This window comes from Seriola lalandi, unplaced genomic scaffold, assembly GCF_002814215.2.
Source record: "Seriola lalandi dorsalis isolate HSWRI2012SDOR001 ecotype SW California unplaced genomic scaffold, Sedor1 jcf7180002054784, whole genome shotgun sequence".
NCBI classification, from domain to species: domain Eukaryota; kingdom Metazoa; phylum Chordata; class Actinopteri; order Carangiformes; family Carangidae; genus Seriola; species Seriola lalandi.
Genome location: NW_019525337.1, coordinates 619,426 through 640,839, shown reverse-complemented (window position 1 = coordinate 640,839; position 21,414 = coordinate 619,426). Strand labels below are relative to the sequence as shown.

General features: G+C 40.9%; 1 protein-coding gene across 2 annotated transcripts; it reads right to left on the bottom strand.

Moving 5' to 3' along the window:
• Positions 1-1,679: 1,679 nt before the first annotated feature.
• On the bottom strand, positions 1,680-19,800 carry ankdd1a (ankyrin repeat and death domain containing 1A). Of its 2 annotated transcripts, XM_023425536.2 has the most exons (15): positions 19,657-19,800; positions 18,134-18,237; positions 16,091-16,189; positions 15,473-15,571; positions 15,241-15,345; positions 14,176-14,274; positions 13,062-13,160; positions 12,563-12,661; positions 12,358-12,456; positions 10,091-10,189; positions 9,893-9,991; positions 8,913-9,008; positions 7,724-7,925; positions 6,047-6,178; positions 1,680-5,920 (listed from the first exon to the last, which is right to left on the bottom strand). In XM_023425536.2, the coding sequence occupies exons 1-15, from the start codon at positions 19,688-19,690 to the stop codon at positions 5,859-5,861; spliced, it is 1,527 nt and encodes a 508-aa protein (XP_023281304.1). In that variant the 5' UTR covers positions 19,691-19,800; the 3' UTR covers positions 1,680-5,858. The 2 variants fall into 2 exon arrangements, with proteins under 2 accessions (XP_023281304.1, XP_087035241.1); XM_087179115.1 differs by having other exon boundaries at positions 9,893-10,189.
• Positions 19,801-21,414: the final 1,614 nt, after the last annotated feature.

The window sequence follows — 21,414 nt, the reverse complement described above, 5'->3', positions numbered from 1 at the left end:
CTATTAACATGAATTAATACTCTATATTGATCTAAACATATATCTACAACAGTAACTCCTCCATTGTCTCACTGCTCATGACTGAGCCCCAGTGTTTGTAACATTAGATCATATATGAAATTGTATATTGGTAATAAAATAACAAGCTAACACTGGAAATGAAAGGACACGCTATCAGCTAGCTAACATTAGTTAGCTAAACTGTAACTGACGGCTAACGTTACAAACTAGCTAACATTAGCGTTCATCTGTAGATACTGGACACAATCTAATTCAGAAACTCTGAAGGCAAGAAAGTAAAGTGTATGAAACAAGCTAGACCGTTAGCTACTGCTAATTATTTTTACGTACAGTGTCTGTGAGACACAGGAGCAGAGAGTTGAGGATGGAGTGAGGCAGGGAGATGTGACATGTTACAATGGTACAGTCCAGTTTAGAGGTGTCTGAAATCATATTCCAGGCATGAATATAGGGAATATGCTGTACTATTTACAATCACAGGTAAGACGATTATATAAATGTTTCATCCCCCGTAGTTTGAACCCTGGTCAGATGTGATTATTTAATGATACATTTACATAAATTTACTGATTTACTAGATGATTTCAATAATAAAAGGTTGTCTGCAGTTATACATTATACATTTAGCAAATACTGAAGGGAGGGAGTGAAGAGAGTGTAACCATGGACGGAATGATAAGAGGAATGAGTGGAACCAGGAGAAACAAGAAGGCTGTCAGCAATAAAGGAAGAGACAGAAGTTCTCGCAAACTTCACAGTTCAGATAATTCCTCAGTGACAGTGTAGAGATGACACTCACACAGAATCCAGGTGTGAATGTAAGAAACACCATGTCAAGAGAAAGTCTAGATTTAGCTGTCAGTCTGTTTGAATTAAAGAGGGCCATTTATGTGACCAAATTCATCAGGGATAGATGGTATTTGTTATGACAGTGCACTGCTTGGAGTGTTAAGGTTGTTTAATTTAGTTTGGGAACCAGGAACATTTCCAGTAGTAGTTTTCAGACCCTCAAACTACAGAACAATACCTCACACACTTACAACAAGGGAGAACTATGGCTGGAATCTAATATATATACAGAAGAAAACGCACTGCAACAGAAATGGTTGAGCAGTGGGAAAATAAGCTCATCTGTATCAAAGACACAAGTGATATGTTTCTTTAGATGTCATGAGGCCACATCCCTGAATTTATACAGCCAAACACCTGAGCAGGTGAGTGTGGTTAGGTTTCTTGGAGAGTCTGATCAAAGTGAATCAAATTACCACAAGTGAACTGATGCACAGAAAATAAGAGGCCAGGTTATTCCAGCACAGGCACACTGGGTGGTTCCTGACCAAATAATCTGCTCTCTGGGTGTGAACCTGGAGGCCATAGAGAGGATGAGTAGTGGCTGGGTTGAAGGCCATGCTGAGTTTAAGAGGTTAATCAGACCATGGTCCTGTGTCCTATGTATAGAGTATATAATTGTAAATCATATTCAGCTTTGGAGCAACTGGAGCTCCCACTCATTGAATGAGTGTGTTTGAGTTGTTTGTAGCATCATCAGAACAGTTTTACTGTAAAAGACGTAGATGTAGATCAGTGGTTCCTAATCTTTTCCACTCATGACCCACTTGAAAATCTCAAAAATGTTGGCTGCCCACATGTGATCTATCTATACAGAGGCTGAATCATGTGTTTTTAATGAGAACGATGGAACATTCAGGACTGAACTGAAAGCAGCATAGGATTAGATGCTCCAGTTTTTGCCATCGATGTAATCTTTCAGTGCACAATCAGACTGCAATAGCAAACAAATCGAAAACATAAAAGTTCCTATCATTGAGTTTATAAATTTAAATTTTTTTTAAAAAAAACATTTCAAAACATTATTCATATTTATACATATTTTTCATAATGACATGCTTTCACCAAAATTGTACTGTTTTGCAAATGATTTGTTGGCCCACTTGTGATACCCGCCCACAGGCTCTTCACTCTAGATGACTGTCCAGATTTGTAGGAGAACACTGCAACATAGACACTTGTTTTCAAAGTGTAGTTTTTACTGATCTCATGAATGAGTCAAGTTCACAATTACATTAGAAGTTTATACATTTAACACAGATTATATCTATACCACACACACGTGATTTAAAACTCTGAACATGCACAGAGTGGCTCCACAAAGAAATTCAAGTAGAAATGGAAATACTGTACATATATAACAAAAACAGAACTGTGATTCAATTTGTTTTGGTCAGAGTGAAACCGAGAGGAATACATGAAAACATTAAACACATGGTGCAGTGTTTCAAAACCATTTCAAACTCTCAGTTTAGTGAATCAGTGGATTCATAAACATAAATACAGATATACACACAACTCCTTAAGTTCAGTTTTATATAAGCTGGATTTTTTTGGTCATAGTTTTAACCATTTCCTGTTTGCTACCACACCATTGCAGGATGCCCAGTCATCTAGAACAGCACTTCCCAACCTTTTGGCTTGTCACCCTTCAAAATAAAGCAACTTGTGACCCATCATCAGCATATGTTTATGGGTTATGATGACATCAACCAAAGAGGTTTAGAAGAAGTGAAATTATCCAGTAAATCATAAAACAATAAAGCAAAGTTTAGATCAAAATAGAAAAGTTTTTTTTTTTGCTCGAAATGTCATGTGTTTTTTGCATCATTAAACTGCATCCTGTAAATGGTCTATTGCTTGCAGTGGGGACAGTAGGTTAAACACTGTATATTACTAATGCTAATGGATGTTAACAGCTGATAGTGAGTGATCATGTCAACACTGAGCAAAACTGCACTTTAGATCATTTGTTGTAACCAGGGTGACCCGCTCATGTTTCCTGTGCTAATACAACAGCCATTGTTCGAGTTCTGCCCAAAAATGGTGGCAGCTTTACCAGTACATTTCCATGTGGTGATATGATGATATCTACAGAGTATTGATGTGTGTGAGAGCTGCTGCAGTGTGTGGCTGGTGTCGTCACTCTCCTGGTGAAGTGAGTGAATCAAGTTTTTTTTAATAGCACCATTCGAGGGCAAAGTACTTCACATCAACAGATGAATAAAACAGGAGAAGTGAAGTCTGCACCTCTGGACCTTGAGCTGCTTTTTAAAGGCATCAGCAGCATCCACAGATCTTTCAGTGTTTATTATGGAGCCCAAAGTGTTTGATGGTAAATAAATAAAAAGTAAAAATATTTATTCATTGAGAACCACAGACTTGACAATAAAAAACAAGGGCCACCATTTTGCCAGGAGGTGAAGAGAAATCTAAAGAATAAATCTTGACCTGTAAGAATGCTTTCATAATAACAAACTGGAAATGAAAACTATAGTGTTGGTGTCCATATGTAAAAACTGAGCTTTCAGAAGGAGGAGCTCAAATAAACTGAAGGAACAGTAAAAGAGGAACTGAAGTTCTTAGAATTAATACATAAAACATGTCATGTGTGTCAGTGAAGCCTTCAGCCAATCAGGACAAAGCTCAGTCATCACACAGGTGAGAAACTGCAGAACCTGCCTCAGAAAAGTGAAGGTGCCTTGCTCCTGTGAGGTTTTAATGTCATGTGACATGATGATGTTCTGCAGCAAAAGTCGGACAAACTTTCTAACCAGAATGCACTGCTTTAAGTCCAGCAGGCATCATGTTAAGTCGCATAAAATCACACACGTACTTACAACTACTTTTGTTGGAAGTTGTGATGCTCCTCCCCTTGTCAGGAGGCTGGCCAACCTGAGCAGGTAACTGGCTGAATGTAGATCATTTGGACCTTAAAGGCAATATAAGCTGCTCATGTGCTCAGTCTATCTCTTTTGACATCTACAACCCTCTTGTTTTTGGTCAGCACCTTTAACACCTCACCTGAGTGAAAATCTTCCCAGCAGCCACTCAGAAGCCACACGGCTCAGGTGAAACTAACCTCATGGTGGAGAGGAACAAGGTAAAATGCCTTGTAACAGATGCTGCAGTCAACATGCAGGGTATCCATGAGAGAGAGAGAGAGAGAGAGAGAGAGAGAGAGAGTTGTGGTCACTCCTCTCTCTCTCGCTCATGGGGTATCATAACGATCATATCGGCTTTCACAGGGTAATGATTGGACATCGGCCTATGGTTAAAATCGAGGAGCCCTAACCATGATACTTCTGCTCTGTTTGTTCATTAGATGTCCATGATCCATAATCTTTAAGCTGATGTGAATTTTGCTGTGTAAGAATAAATTCAGTTTAGTTGTTCTTTCTTCACATTTTTGTTACATGTGAACTTTGGACTGGACCATGAAACTAAAACACTGGCTTAGTCTCGAGTCTGCCTCCAGGCTCTCTGGTCAGACTCCAGCTCCTGCAAATAATACGAGGACAAAACCTGCTTCTCATTCAGTCTGAATGCACTTCAGTGTCACATGCTCATCAGTGTCTGCTGATGTGTGAGCAGGCAGCTGTTTGCTTCCATATTAAGCATAACAACTTCTTTCTGAGTTTCTTTTGGAGCCAAACTCCCATATGATGTTTTTATATAATAGACATATGATGAGAAATGATCATCAACACCTAAGGAACCAATCCTGTCAACTGGTGGGGATTGGGGGCGGGGCTAAATAAGCCTGAAACCTTGTCAGTACAGAGAGACAGTTAGCATTAGCAGAACCACTGACACTGTGTCAGCCACTGCCAGTTACAAGCTAACAAACAACATAAACAGATAAAAGATGCTAACTACGCTAAGTGTTCTGATCCGTCTGCTAGTCTCTGGTTCTGGTCTCAGACTCCTCATCTGAGTCTGGGTCTGACTGAGGCTCAAACATGTGGCTGAGTCTCTCTGATGTTTCCTCCTCTAACCATCTTGATGCTCTCTGCTCTTTCACCTGTCCACCTGGAGCCAGCAGGTGGTGGGCGGGGCTCAAGGCCTGATCCACATTTCTCACTCAGGATGTAAGAGATGAGACTGTTTGTTCGGGAAAACCATGATCAACTAAATATGAATCACAGCTGATTAGTATTAGCATAGAATACTTTTACAGAGTTTGAAACATGTCTGGAGGGGAACTTTAAGGAAGGAGAGCTTTAGCTTTATGTTTTCAGGAGAAAGCATGTGGTGGGGGGAGTTTGGATTTCTATGTAGCTGCTAGATATAGTTTTTGATAAAGAAATACAGTATATAGTAAATATTTTGTGGATCAGGATCCAAGTCCCACATGATACCAGGTAGGGTTGATATCCAAAATTTAATATCTCAATGCAGTCTAACCCAAAAATCCTGATATACGATATTATCACAGGGGTTATATTTTATGTTTCAATTGTTTTTTTTTAATAATATATTAAATCATATATTATGTTACAGCAAAAAATTGATATGATGAAAAATATTGCATTGGTGGGAAATATTGCAATATTATTGAATATCGGCCCAAACCTAATACCAGGTGACATTCCTTATTAAATGATGGGTTTTATGGTGGATCCTTTACATTATATGAGGCTGGATGATAAATCCTTATAATAATCTGAAATGTGTTGTGTGTTTACAGCCCTTTGTGTACAGAGATAAAGCAGTATATACAGTATGAATAGTGTCAGCAGCTGTTCACCACATGCATTAAAAAAACAACAAAAAGAACTGTTATTTTACATTAAAACCATCTTATTGTCCCCTCACCCTAACATAGAATAAATCCTCTCAACCAGAGTCAGAACAGATTAAAAATGTGAATATAAACATGCCATAAATTATACAAAGTGTTGTGATTGGCTCAGCTCAGGTCATTTATAGTTAAACAGAGTTCAGGGGTGAAGTGAAACCTTCACAGTCACTCAGAGTGACACAGATCACATCGCAGAGCACATCTTAGGAGAGCTGCTCTCTGCGTTCGCCTTCTGACGGACACACTCTGGATGATCAACACAACAAGGAGACAGCAAGTAATGCACCGATACATCACTGACCCCCCACCCCGACCCCCACCACAGCATTGATGGACATGAACATAGAGCACGGTGCAGTGTGATGGTCTCACCTGCCAGGTCTGTGCGGGAGATCTCCACCAGCCCCTCGTACAGGCCTTTGATGGGGTTCTCCCCCGCCACCACGACTCCATGAAGCCAGATGAGCAGCATGCGGTGACCATGCTCTTTGAAGCTTTTCATACCTACAAGTTCAACTCAGAATTATAATACACACTAATATCCATCTGGATCTGATCTGAGAGGAGTCAACACTGAAAACTAGAATTACCTCTTCGTCGTTGTGTGCCTCCACCACTCAGACTAGTTTCAGATTACATCCCTATATGAAATATGAACCATTTGTGTGAAATTTTGTCATAATTACTGTGAGAAGTCTGGAGTAATTGCTAAAAAGTGTTGTGAGGTCAAACTGACTTCCTTGAGTCCAAGTGAATATTTGTGCCAAATTTGAATCTTTGTTCAGGTGTTACGGAGGTATCGCATTCTCTAGGCCAAAACCATGTATTGTGAGGTCCCGTGACCTTGACCCTTTGACCACCAAAATCTAATCAATTCATCCTTGAGTCCTAGCGAATATTTGTGCCGAATTTTAATTTCATTCCATCACGACGTTACTGAGATATCGTGTCCACGAGAATGGAAGAGATGGATGGACAACCGGAAAACAATATGGCTCTGACTGTTGCGAAGGAATAATGAAGTGGCTGCAATCTGTTGTTTTCTGTCAGGAGAGGGAATGAAAGCAGCTGTTTAGCTGACAGACTAATATTCAATGAGAGTGTTTAAAACTGTTTTAAATTACAAATATAAGACCACTTTTTTTTGCACAATAGGGCTTAAGACTGTGATTGTTCCATCCATATATCCAAACAGACGTGTCACCAGATAACTTGACTTGCTGCACCTGAGCTGAAAACATGAGTATCTGATACAAGTCAGTGAGTGTGGTTGACAACAGTCAGGACTGCTCTATTTCTTCCATTAGACATGGACAGAACACATCAGAGGTGTTCAGGACATGCACCAAAACATCTTTAAACTGATCTACTCACCACTTTAACTGACTTCACCAGCAGCTTTTATTAGTGAACTACTGTCTGAGAGCTCTGCTGTCAGTCATGGGATAAAACTGTGATTGTAGTGAACTGAATGACTAAACAGAGTCAGAGCTGAACACACTGCAACTTAAGAAAACACAAACAACCTCAGAAAACATCTTCATCAATATAACAAGCCATGAGCTGCAAATACTCACAACACAACACAAGTGTTTCCAGGAGACACACAAAAAGTGATGACCCTGGCTGGGACAAACTTGCAGTTCAATGCTTTGTGACTGTAAACAGCATCTTCATATCTGCAGTGGTGTGGACATGGTCTACATCAAACACTGCTGAGAGTTAGATAAGATCAATACCACTCTCATATCTGTGCATTAACTGTGGAGCCAGAGCCAGGACTCAATTGGGTGAGTTTAGCTTCTTATAAAGACTGGATGCAGCGGGAAACAGCTAGCCTGGCTGTCACTTGTTTTAAAGCTACAGGAAGCTAAGCTAATCAGCTCCTGGCTCCATAACCCTGTACAGACATGAGTGGTATTGACTAAGACAGCTGGTAGAGAGAATGAACCAGTGCTGAGGTTGGGAAATATGTGTGTCCCTGTGCTGAGGTGTTGTGAAGCAGTGTTTAGTGCATCTGTGTGTAATGTGTGTTTCAGCATGGCTCACCTGTCCACTGTTGTTCTATAGCTCGCATATGAGCGTCACTGAAGTCCCAGTGTTGTGCCAGAATCTTCCACTCCCCGCGGCAGAGGTGCTTGGTGGCCAGGCTCCACAGGACTGAGCGGAGGTGCTGTGTCTCCGGCTGGTGGTCCTGCCTGAAGCTCAGCGGCCTCCCCACCCAGGAGTCCTGCTCACTGCTCATGTGATCCTGAAGGCAACAGTAGTACCAGTTCTCCATATAGTTATATACAAACAGTGGGGTCCACAAGTCTGAGTCTTGAAAAGTCTTCTCAAATTACATTTAACAACTAATAAAAACAGCAATGCTTCATCTGAATTTTCCTGTGGACGTCCAGGATGTTGCTATTAGATGTAAATAAAATCAAGGCTCTGTAAATCATGTTAACAACCCCATAATAACTAATCCAGATGGCTGTGGCTGTATGAACCCTGTCACACAGCAGTGAAGGTAATGGAAGAATCCTGCTGCAGTGCATCATTTGTTTTCTATTGAGTCCTGACTCTATGGTGAAAAATACAAATTTCAAAAGTAACTTTGTTGTTTTTGTAAAAGTTTCTGTTGAACCTGACTCAGGATTAACAGTCATCATGCAGATAACTGACCTGTCCTAGAAAACAGTGCCTCAGAACAGTGTCAACATAAGATCAATAAAAAACACCAGAGGTCTGTACTATGAAGCAGGATCTGAGGTTATCGAGGTAACTTCAGGTTTAACTCTGGGTTTTCAGTCCTACGAAGGTGGTTCTTCCAGGGTAAATCCCCACGGTAACTGATACTGAACTCCTAACCTGCTCCCAATCAGATCCAACCTGTCAACAGCCAAACTACTGACCAATCAGATCACTGGAAAAACTGAGTCATCATCCCTACAGGATCCTGACAGGGACAGAAGAGTTTACAATAAAGTGATCAATAATTAAGATCAGTAGATATTTGTGTAGTGGTAGTGGATGGTTTTGACTCTGGTTTCAAAACAGAGCTTCTAACAATCAGAGGAGAGTTTATCACTAAATAACTACATAATAACTATTGTAGCTTCATTTGACCTGAACACAGAATCTTTAATCGACAGGATTCCTGACAGTGATGAAGCTCTTACTCTCTTCTTCATCACTGCATTGAAGTCATTCTATCTGAGCCAGTGCAGGTCACACCCACTGATGACAAACTCACCTTCTCCCATTTATAGAAGCGGTCGGCTTTGATGATCATGTCGACCAGGATGACGTGGTTTCCTCTGGCTGCCACCTCCAGACATGTTTTCCCCTGCTGTGTTTATTACATTGTCAAAACAACACAGTGAAGAAGCAGCTTGTCAATCCGCTAGATGATGTACAGAGATACAGGAGTCACACTTCAGGTTAAGATATTATCAGGGAAATATGATGTAAAATTCAAAATTAGAATATATAAAGAGAATTGACACAGAAAACAAAGCTCAGCCATAAAATACAGCAGTTCTACAGACCATAATATACATATTATTCAATCTCAGGCTGATGACATGTTTACAATATGTGTACTGACGTTTAACATTTATCAAGAAAAGGTCATGAACTTGGTGGTTTAATCTCTACTACACATCCATCTGCGAGGCTGGTGACATCATCACTGTAATCATTCATATTATTAATAATTATCAGGGCATTTAGTGGTTTACAAATATAGGGAAACATATCTATTTAATACCTGCAATGTTCATTATAGTGCAGCAAGTGGATTATTTGCTTTTTTTTATTTTTAATTATTCAATTCTTTTGGGTTTAAAATGTCAAAAATAATTAACAACAGTAAATAAACCCAAAGACACATAAACAGTGGTGGAATGTAACTAAGTACATTTACTCAACTAGTGTATTTATCTACATTATATTTTTGGATATTTAAAGTATATTTCTATTGTTCCTTGTCCAGAATCATACTGTATATGTAGTGAAGACTATGTAGGAAGTTAATAAAAGGTATTAATTGTACTTTTTCTGTGTGGTCACAGTGACAGTGACCTTTGACCTTTGACCTTGCACGTTTGTGCCAAATTTAGAGAAGTTCCCTCAAAGTGTTGATGTGAGGATATGACGTTCAGAAGAGTGAGACAGACGGACATGAAGCCTCCGGTCCTGACCGTCCAGGTGAGAGTCTGTGCTGTGTGGTACCTTGTCAGCCATGTTGAGGTTAACTCCTGAAATCAACATCATCTCAGCCAGGTCCTGCCAGCCATGCTCTGCTGCGATGTGTAGAGCCGTCTGCTGTCTCTGTGAAGCACAGGACACTGATCTGTTGGACTGCCGCTCACACTGAGCTCCTGCAGAGGAACGGGCTCTCTGTTCTGCGATCAAGAAGCTGGTACTCACACAGTCAGTGACGTCCAGGTCACAGTCAGCATCTATGAGCAGCCGCACAACCTCAGTGTGGCTGCTGAACACCGCCACATGGAGTGCTGTGGTGTGTTGCTGTTTTAAACATAAAGAAGACGAACATTTCATCAGATGTGTGAATGAGCCGGAAAACAAGAGCATTCTCTAGCATTCAGACTCAGCATATAAACATTTAATAAACAGGTTATAACACACTATAATGTGGTTGTAAATTGTGCTGAAGATGGTGACACCCTCAACGTTGATGTCAAAGTTTTGGTCAGTAGAATGGAGAACTTTCTGCCATCAATCATATCCGAAGATCAAACTGGCTTTGTCAATCGTTGTCTATTTGATGTCTTCTACTCACCCTCAGATGTGACTCCTGAATGTGTCCTCTCTAATCGAGAAGAAAGTATGTGACTGTGTGGAGTGGATGTACTTGTTTGCAATTTAAAAAATATTTGACTCTGGACCAAGATTGATAACGTGGATAAAATGATTATACTTGTGCCCTACTTCTTCAATCCTCATGAACTTTGCACAGTCACAACCCTGAAACCTCTAACAGGGAACTTGTTCAGGGCGTCTTTTAAGCCCACTACTCGATCTGTCAATAGAGTCGTTAGTGCTTCTGAGTTCTATAGCTGCCTGATATTTCAGGGATTTGGAGGAAGGTAGTTGGACACGAAGTTTTCCTCTATGCAAACATCCTTTTCTTTTCATATCAAGATCAGATACTTCCAGATACTTCTGTCATTTCCCAACCAATTAAATTTACTTAATTTAAAGAGTGACCTTTTCCCTGTGAACGGAGACACTTACACCAGAGTACGCTAACTTCCCCTTTAAGATTGTTCAAAATATTTGACTTATCTTTCAGTCACAAAAAAACACGTGTCTTTTTAAAGACAATTTCCTTACTCTGTTAAATCATGTGAAACAGTGCCTAATGCAGTGAATATATACATCCCTGGATGAATGAATATTCTTCCGAAATATTTATATCTTATATATTATATCTATATATACACTATGTATTCCTCTTAAGACTCAGTTATATTGTCCTACGTATGCAGGAACAAGCCCCCTCTTCAAACATCTAAAAATAATGGAGGCTTAGCACAGTCTAATTTCTGCTTTTATTATTGAGTGGTTAATATACACATATACAGACCAAGGCAATGGAGCTGAATTCTGTCAAAAAGCTTTTCACTGTTAGGAGTCTCAAGCCTTCTCCCCCCAAGTTAACTGAGTGATAATCTGTTTGTCTGGCACAGTGAAAGAGACTTTGGTTGCCAGGAGTTTTCTCTCTTTAGCCCTCTCCTATACAGCCATCTTTTCCAACCTTCTTTGCTGGACCCTGCATTACATGAATCGCAGAGTAGGAATAGTGAACGCTGAAGATCTTTTATCATTTGAACAACTTTCCGAAAAGTGTGACCTACCTCGTACCCATTCCTCCAGGTACCTGCAAACCAGACACTTCCTCCACTAAGATAGTAGTACTAGTAATACTAGTTTACACCCACCACACAAAAGTTTAATACCTGCTATCTATGACAAACTGGCTGGTGTAGGACATGCCCCTCTTCACTAAATTAAAACCGCCAAATGATCTCATATTAACCCCGATGTGAGGTGAGACCTCCCTAATTCACATTTCTGGACATGTCTAGGCCTGGAAAAATACTGGAGAGACATTTTCCAAACCTTTTCCTTAATCCTCAATTTTGACCTAGAACCCAACCCCCTCACTGTTTTAGGCAGCAGTGGAGAGGATGGAGAGCTCTCAGCTCATCCATCCTGTGCCCCTCAGGTTGAAATGTGTGTGTGCTCTGTCCCCTAACTGTGCAGTCCAAAACTCAACAATGTACTGCTGCGCAGCACTACAGGTGGGTGGTGTCACAAGTACAACAGACCCCAGCACAAATGTACAACTGTACCTCTGATTGGTCAGGGGGGTGAGACGTGCAACAGTCTTGTACTTTTTCGTTTGAAAAGGTCAGTGTGGAAATGTTTTCTTCCAGACAGGATTCAAGCAGCTTTCACAGAGCGAGTAGGTGCCAACACTAGACACAGGCAACAACCCCTACCTCCTGTCTGAAAGAACCTGAACCATCAGTGTGAAGACATTCTCTAAAATGTTAAATTAAACACATTTATGCATTCTTACTATTTTGGATAAACTTCCGTAGCAGGAATTCTTTTCCAGTCATCATACAAGCCAAGAAACAGGTCACATGACAGGTGACATCACTCACATTGTCGACAGCATCGATGCTGATTCCTGCCTCCAGGAGTAAACTGGCCTCTTTGTCAAAGCCGTGCTGGGCAGCGTAGTGCAGAGCGTTCATGTTCCTCTGCGGTCAAAACAAGATGTCACAACATTAATAAACCTCACCTAACCTATCCTAACCTCTCCTGTTTATTACAGATGATATTTGACTTTAAATGAACAAACCGTACATTCGTCTGTGCGTTGACATTACAGCCGGACTCCAGCAGCAACTTGACACAGTCATAGTGACCTCCATCAGCTGCCAGGTGCAAAGCTGTGAGACCATCCTATAACACACAGAGTGTTTAGGCAGAACATTATGATGTCACAGTGAAGTTGACATTTGATATTTTTATAAATGTCATCAATTCATATTATCCTTACAGAGATTTGAGATAACGTGTGTCATAATTAATGCCATCAGTGTTCAGTGTGTCTGTCTGAGCCCTGCTGTATGAATTTCAATATGGAGTCACAAAATATTCTTTTATGTCCTTCCAACAGAAAACAGAAAATGTTCTCCTATTTCTGTTTGATAGTTGAGTGGTTTTAGAGTTTTATTTTATGTTGTATCCTTGTGTTATGTTTGTTGTCTTGGAAACAGAAACAGGTGATTACTGGGGGGGGTAAAAAAGGTTTTGATGTGTAGAACTGCAAACTGATCTGAGACCAGCCTAGTGAACTCACTATGTTCCTCTCATCCACATCTAGTCCGGTCTCCACGATCTTCTGCAGGACCTCTGTGTGGCCGCACTTCGCTGTTAGATGCATGGCCGTGTTCTCCTCCTGCAGGCCGTACATGACAACACATTACAAGACATAACAACATATAACGACCAGTGACCCACAGCTTCCTTTACATGTATCTATGAAAACAATAATATAATAACTTTATCTATATAGTACCTTTACAAACAGAGTTTACAGACTGCTTTGACAAACGAATCAAAAACAATGAAGGTCAAAAGCAGGACAGAAATAAGTTGGAGTTACAGAAGGAGGAAAAACAATATCAGATCGGGGTGTGAGATGTGCAGGTTGTGAACATGTTGAGGGCGTGTTAACAGGTTACTGGTATTTTGGTACTAAACTGAAGAGGAGAAGAGAACAGTTTGTTCACAGACCAACCTCCTCAGTGTGTTGGCTTGATGTTCCATTCACTTTGAAATAAATCAATAAATCAATAAACCAGTGGTATCCAACCTGTTTTCTTGGATGTATCACAACAGACCTACCAGATGAGCCTGTGTTAAGCTTGGGGGATATCCAACATTTAATATCTCTTTTTTTATAATATAATTATGTTATTGTGTTTTATGTTTCAGGTATGAGCGATGTTGCCACTAAACAGCAGTTCAAAGTTTTATTTGTCAATGTACAGTGTAGTATGCATCTCTATGGTACAGAAGTCATGAGGACCACTGACCGTGGCCTTCCTCTCCTCAGCTGTAAAATAAACCTGAACAAAGCCCTGACCTGATCACAGTGGCAGCTGCAGTGAAGTTCAGTTTGACCATGTGCTGATTTATCAAATGCTGTCATCTGCTTCCGTTTATCTGAGAAGCAGTGTGAAGATATTTACTTTTGGAGTCAGCTGTTAGCAGGTATTTCCCCTCAGTGCAGTATCTGTACACAGGATTTAAAGTCTGAAGAGATCCTGGTTCGTAATGTTTGTTTGTGACTTAAAATCTCTGAAGTGATGGATGGATGTCAGCTTGTTTTCATTTGGTCAAGGTGTCGTCATGACAGCGAATAACAAATAAAACATTTACTGTGTGTGTGTGTGTGTGTGTGTGTCTACCTTGTCCTTTAATCCATGTGTGCAACCCATTCCAATCAGAAACTCCACCACCTCCAGTCGTCCATGTTCAGCCGCCAGGTGAAGAGCTGTCTTCCCTGCCTGGTAGAGATGTCAGCATGTTACAAACAGGAGCCGCTGTGTATACAGTATACTGTACTGTGTATACATACACATATACTGTACTACCTGTACTGTATACATACACATATACTGTACTGTGTATACATACACATAAAAACACATTCACAGTTTGTACTAAATCATTTTTTAACAAGGTCGTAGGTTTAGTCTCAACATTTGTAGAGACACAACAATCCCTCCATAACAAAGAGGACTTTTGATGTCAACTGAATGGTTTATTAACATATAAGATCTGTATTTACATTTAAACTAGAATCACCTCCTCGTGGTTCTCTGCCTCCTCCACTCAGACTGGTTTCAGGTTACATCCCTGTTTATCCAGAGTCATAGAAAATAAGAACCACCAATGTTTGTGCCAAATTTGAGTTTTGTCAAGGCGTTACTGAAATACACACTGACATCCTGAAAACAATATGCTTCTGGCTCTGACTATCACAGGCGTGGAATAATAAAAACTATACTAAGCTGCCCAGGTATATTAACAGCCACCCAGGTATATTGGGCGACTCATTTTGACATTTTATTTGTATGTTATTTAATCCATCAGAAAAACACCATCTGCGATCGATTAACTATTCTCTACTCTCCCCCCTGAACCTCATGGTTCTGCTAACACACAAACAGAAAGAGAGAAAGAGGGAGACGCATGGTGTTGCGTAGAAGACGCAGACACAGTGAATACTGAACGGACAAGTCAGTTCTCAAGTCCAGCCTCCAGATCGGCCCCGCCATTTCAGCCAATCAAATGCTAGCAAGCCTAGATCAGTTTCTTGGAGACGTAGCCTCTGAGAGGGCACATCAGAATTATCTAATGACTTCACTTCAAACATAGTGCCAACAAGTTCACTCAAATTTTGGTTGGAACATGTCCCTACTGTCCATATGCAAACCTACACCTATGTGTGTAGATGAGTCAACAGTCACCTTGTCCTCTCTGTCCAGACAGATGTCCTCCAGGTCCTCCATGATGAACTCCAACACTCTGATGTGGCCTCGCTGAGCAGCACAGTGCAGCATAGTCAGACCATCCTAACACACACACACACACACACACACACACACACACACACACACACACACACACACACACACACACACATCAGTAAGACACCAACCTCTGACTCTGTAGTGATGCTGAGATCAATCACTCTCTGACCTTGTTCACACAGCTGAGCTTTGCTCCACAGGACACCAGGATCTGCAGGATCTTCAGGTGACCAAACCAGGAGGCCAGCAGCAGAGCGTTCATGCCAAACTGTGGACAAACATTGACAACAGTGAGGGTGGTAGAACTGTACACACTTTATTGTGTTGTACGTTTAAATTTAAATTGATAAAACTGACATTTTTTCCCATCAGTCTACACTCATTAACTTTCAATGATAAAGTGAAAACTTGTTTTTAGAAGTTTCCACAAATGCATTAAAAATCGAAAACTGAAAGTGAAGAATGAGTTGACCAGATCTAGGTTCAGAGCTGCTGAACGGTGTGTTTCAAAGAGCTCAATCAAGGCTCGGAAGACTTTTGAAAATGAGAGATTTTTGTTGTGTTGAGATTTAGTGAATACTTTCTGAAACCACTGGAGAGTGGTTTCCCTGCTGGGCTCGGTCTGTCCCTGCCCCACTAAATATTTCTTTTATTTCAGAAAGCTTACTTACTCAGCATCAGGCTGAGTGCCGCTCTCATCATAGCCACTCTGGCTAAATCTAATATAAAAGATGGAATGAATGAGTTCAATAGTAAATGGTCATAAACGACAAACTTGTGTACACACAATGTCCGCCTCATCAACTTCAGTGTCGTGGTCCAGGAGGAGACGAAGAGCCTGTTCATTCCCTGCTCCTGCCGCCCAGTGCAGAGCCTTCCTGTCTATCTGTACAGAGAGAGAGACAGACAGAGACAGACAGGCAGACAGACAGAGACGGACAGGGCTCAGTGATCCTGTGATGGCATCAGCCAAACAGGGTAATATCATTCCAATCCTAATTCACCTCATTAGTTATCAACACAGGTTCTTTCATTTACAGTCAATTACACCTTAACATTTAATAACACACTCTTTGATTATTTTAGAATCAGTTTACTTGCTTTAACCTTGCATTGTCTTATATGTAGCGCACACATTTTAACACTGTAGGGTTACATAGGCAATTTTCTGTTTATTAATCATTTGCTTCTTGTGTTCTGCGTTGTGTTACCATGGTTGTTGGGAGGACCCTTCCTGGTGGAGCAAAAGGTGTGGCTGATGCTGAGGACTCTTAAATCTGGGAGCCAGCTGATTGGGCCAAGCCAACTGTTGATGCCTCATGTGTGGGTAGGTGGGTGGGTGGAGGTTTGGGTTTAGTTAACTGTGCCCTTTGTGTGTAAATTGGTTTGGGCAAGCCACTATATATGTTCCCTCATGTCTCATTCTGTTGGGTCAGTTTGTTCAGTGAACATGTTGTTTAGTTGATACTATTTAGAAATGAGCCTGAGGCTGTGAGCAGGTAACAGCACCTGTTCAGTCTCACCTGAGGCCTCTGTTTGTATAACATATGAAGGCCAGTCACAGTAACTCCATCACATACATTAGTGATGGCTCAGTGAAGTACATCAGTGACAGCACATACACCCAGAACTGGTTTGTTCTAATGTGTCATTATTAATCTTCTTTCTCATGTTAGAGTATCTGCTGTGAGAACGGTCTGATGGTTCACTGGAGGCATCAGCTGATATCTCCATAGTAACCACACAGTCTGACGTCAGAGTTCAGTAGTGTAGCTCTCTCTATCCTGAGTTGTGTACATTAACACGCCTCACTTCCTTTTGGTCTACTGCTACAGTGTGGTGATGGCATCAAAAGTGTGTAACACTCCCAATAAAAGAAGTCTGCATACAGGATGCCGTCTGCTCAATTATAAAATAAGGACTTGAAATTTTGTGAGTTGTGAAAAATGTATTTTTAATATGTAATTAATGATTAGTTTTATCTGATCTGATTTATTCTATTCAAACCTATTAATATTTGACATAACACACTGACATGGAATCATGCCTCATTGTTTAGTATGAATACTGTATTTCACAGTGGCCCCGAGAGCTCAATGTACTGCATCTTAAGAAAACACATGCAAACAGATAAAACACAACATCAGTTCATCTTCATCAGTTTGACAACACATGAGCTGCAAATACTCACAACACAACGGAAGTGTTTCCAGGGGACACTAAAAAGTGATGAACCTGGCTGGGAAGTTATTTTTGCCTTAATTCCGATAGTGAGTGAGTGAGTGAGTGAGTGAGTGAGTGAGTGAGTGAGTGAGTGAGTGAGTGAGTGAGTGAATGATACATAGATAGATAGATCTATTCTATCTATCAGTTTGTGTTGTCAGTATTTGCAGCACATGTTGTGGAATTGATGAAGATGTTCTCTTATTTAAGCCTTATTTACAGAACACTGTGGCAGACATGTTGGTGGACACTGCACACATGGGCAGGGTTTACTGTGCTAATGAGCTTTAAAAATCTATCAACAGATTTTAAACTTTGACTGTAGAAAATGTAACAGTGATTCACAGTCACTTGTCAAAACAAGAACCTTCAGCTGCAGTTGATTGGTTATTTAAAAGTAAAATCCTCTGCTCTGCTAGACTGTATACTGGACAATACAATACCTTCAGTCTGACTCAGCGGCTCATGTACAAGACCTTTTATCACAGCAGACCATTTGACATTTCATAGTTGGACAGCCAGTGAATGGGGTGTTGTGCTCTTGAATGTAGATATTATAGGCAGATATAGATATAAGTCACAGAAAGGTGTCCACGTTTGCCCTTACTTTATTTTTGGCCTTGACGTCCACACCCTTCTTGATCAGTTCCTGCATTTTCCCTGTGTCGTTCCTCTTTGCAGCATCGTGGAACTCCTTCTCTGACCACAGCACTGTCAGAAAGGACAGATGAGGAGATGTCAAGTGTAAAAGTGTCTGTTCTGAACACCAGTGAAAACCATTGTGTATTCAATGGCCAAGACTTAGGCATTAAACCTGTAGTAAAGATCCCTATTTTCTTTCATTTTCCTCTTCCCTTCTTTACCTACCTCACTTCCTTTCCTTTCCTCATCACTCCTCATCACTCTTGTTTTCACCCTTACCACACCTCATTGACCAGATTGAGTTCACCTGGTCACTACAAGGTTATTTAAAACTCCACACCCATTCATTCATTCTTTTTCACCGTTTGCAAGGACGGCAGTTCAGTTAAGAGAAGTTTATGTTACACGTTGGTTCTTATACTTTGCTCATGTTCGTCTCTGAAAACTTTATTTATCCTTTTTCTTGAAGGACATGAGACTACTTTGTTGTCTAATCTCTATTCGCTTCATTTCAGAAGCAGCAGCAGCCCATGTGTGTTTTCCCTTCATGTTCCTTCATGACAAAGGTTTATTTTCCCTGAGAATAAATAGCAGCATTCTCCCTGAGAATAAACCTCTGTCAGAGGGTTGATCATCCCAACCTGATTCCCATGATGATAGTTCACTTTTTCTGAACCTCCAACTTAACAAAACCCATGCATTACTGGCAATAGCAGTGTTAAGCACTGGATAAAAAAATAAATGTTGCCCTCAATTGGGCCACATTTTTCTGGCCCGGTTCCATGGCCCAAATATGGCCCATATACAGTACATATCTGGACTAATTCTGGCACACACACAAGAAATCTTCCTGCTGTCAGCCAATAGGGGAGGATAACAGCCGACTCTGCCAGATATGGGCCAGACTTGGGCCGAGGACCCAAGCCTATGTTGGGCCAGAAGTTTGATTTTCTTTACAGTACTGAACAGTGGTGCAAGTCAGTGCACGCAGCATGATAACAGGAGTTTAACACTACAAGCCCAGTCAGTGACTTCCCACAATCACATGGAGGTGACGTTACCATCCTTTAATGACGTTTCCTGGTCATTCACGTAATTCTTGTAAATTGGTGCCACAGCGAGCTTCTCTCATACAGGGAGATATTTCACTTCAAATGTGGAAACTCTTCCTCACAACAGCCTTTTCCCGATTTTTATGAGGAACACATGCGGCAAAAGAGGGCTGTTTATTTTAATAGGTGACAGAGAATGAACAGTGCTCTTTACGTTACCGTCCATCGTCACATTCACAACAGAACACACTGAGATATGGAGTAAAACAAGTGAAACAGCCTCCAAGCTGTGAGTGTGTAACGTCTGCCCCTGTGGTCAACACGGACATCCTGCTGCTGCCAGATGATAGCGCGCGCGCGCCACACACACACACACACACACACACACACACACACACACACACGCACACACATACTATACGGTAACGGTACTTACAGATATCATCCTCTGACGCCAGGTCGTCCTCCATCTTTGCGGTGTGTTAACGGCTTTTCTCCGGTCTGTCCTCTCTCATCGTGCTGTTAGGCTGTTCCCCAGCTGCTGACAGGAGGCTGGACGCTACACTGAACAGTTACAACCGTCAAGTCGCAGCAGTAAAACATGAAACAACGACTTCCGGTCACAGCCGTCCAAAATAAAACGAATAGTTACAAGTTTAAAATACCAGTGGTGTGTAGGCTTTAGTGGCATCTAGTGGTGAGGTTGCAGATTGTAACCAACTGAGTACCACCAAATACTCTATTACAGAAGATAACGTATTACAAGCAGCGCCAATGGTAAGATATGATCTACACTTGGTCTCTTAAGTCAGCATTATCATACAATATGAATTTGCGCCTGATTTTGCTGCTCGTTTTTATCTGCTGGCTTATATCTGATCAACCCAGCACAAGATCATATCAGTCTGATACTCTGTGTTTTCCCTCCAAAAACAGTTCAATAATAATGACAATAATAGTATTATAAAGCAAAGAAATACAAGTTTTATTTCAGTTTAATCTTTTAATTCATGGTTGCACGTATAGCAGTCCCTCTTAACTTCTGTGGTTGGAAAGTGACAGTAGCTCTACCGCAGCAAGGAAACCAGAGCCACAACCAACAGAGAGAAGAGATCTGCGTTGTGAGATCTCATGAGATCTTGATTCTAACTTTATTCAGACCTGTCTCTGTCTCAGTTGATAGATCTGAATAAAGTTAATTTTCTCTTGATCCGTCTTAAAAATGTAATTTTAATGTCAGGATGTTCTGAAGATCTGCGGCTTGTGAGAAATTGATCCAACATTTATTTCAGTGGCTCATGTGAATCATAATCTGCGATCAGGTTCACTTCTTCCATTTGAGTTAACTAACTTAGACCTGCTGTTGGTCTCCTAAATTTGTGTGAGTGTGTGTGTGTGTGGGGGGGTGGGGGGTGGACAACATACAACTTTAAAACTTGAAACATGCTTCTGTTTGAGAACCTGTGAGAAGGTGAGTGCAGCTATTTTAATTATCAAATAATCTGTTATGTTTGATTTAGTGTTCAGCATAAAATCACCTCGTCGTGGTTGTCTACCTCCTCCACTCAGACTTGTTTCAGCTTACACCCCTGTTTATCCAGAGTCATATAAAATATGAATCATTTGTGTGAAATTTTGTTATAACTGCTGTGTGAAGTCTTGAGTTATAGCTAAAAAGTGTTTCTAGAGGTCACACTGACTTTGACCTTTGACCAGTAAAAGTTCCTTCAAGGTGTTACTGAGATATCGCATTCACAAGGCCACAATCAGTTCATCCATGAGTGCTAGTGAATCTTTGTGCCAAATTTGAAGAAGTTCTCTCAAGGGTATCGTGTCCATGAGAATGGGATGGAAGACGGACAAGTTGAAAACAATATGCCTCCAGCTCTGACTGTCGCTGGTGTGGAGGAATAAAAAGGGATCCATGGTCGCATAAAAAAGGTATAAAAATCAGAGTTATAAAAAACATGAATAATGCCTCCCACAATTTCCAGTAAAACCCAAGATGCCTTTGAAAGGGCAATGTGTAAGAATTGGCCAACTCAAATACTACTCCAAAAAAATAGGGGGCAGCATTTACCAGAATGTTGTTGTGTTGATCCCTATCTTAGGAAACAAGGAAATGCCCCCTCCCCTTCCTCTGTGCCATAGTTAGACTGGCCATCGGGCACACAGGACACATCCTGGTGGGTTA

What these genes read in the sequence shown, in the direction of transcription:
- ankdd1a (XM_087179115.1), bottom strand. Translation starts at nt 19,690, where the DNA reads ATGGAGGACGACCTGGCGTCAGAGGATGATATCT. An exon ending in ATGTGGATGAGAGGAACATA is followed by an intron (nt 12,662 to 13,061) that starts GTGAGTTCACTA and finishes TGTGTGTTATAG; the next exon opens with GATGGTCTCACAGCTTTGCA. An exon ending in TATAGAACAACAGTGGACAG is followed by an intron (nt 6,179 to 7,723) that starts GTGAGCCATGCT and finishes TTGAACTTGTAG; the next exon opens with GTATGAAAAGCTTCAAAGAG.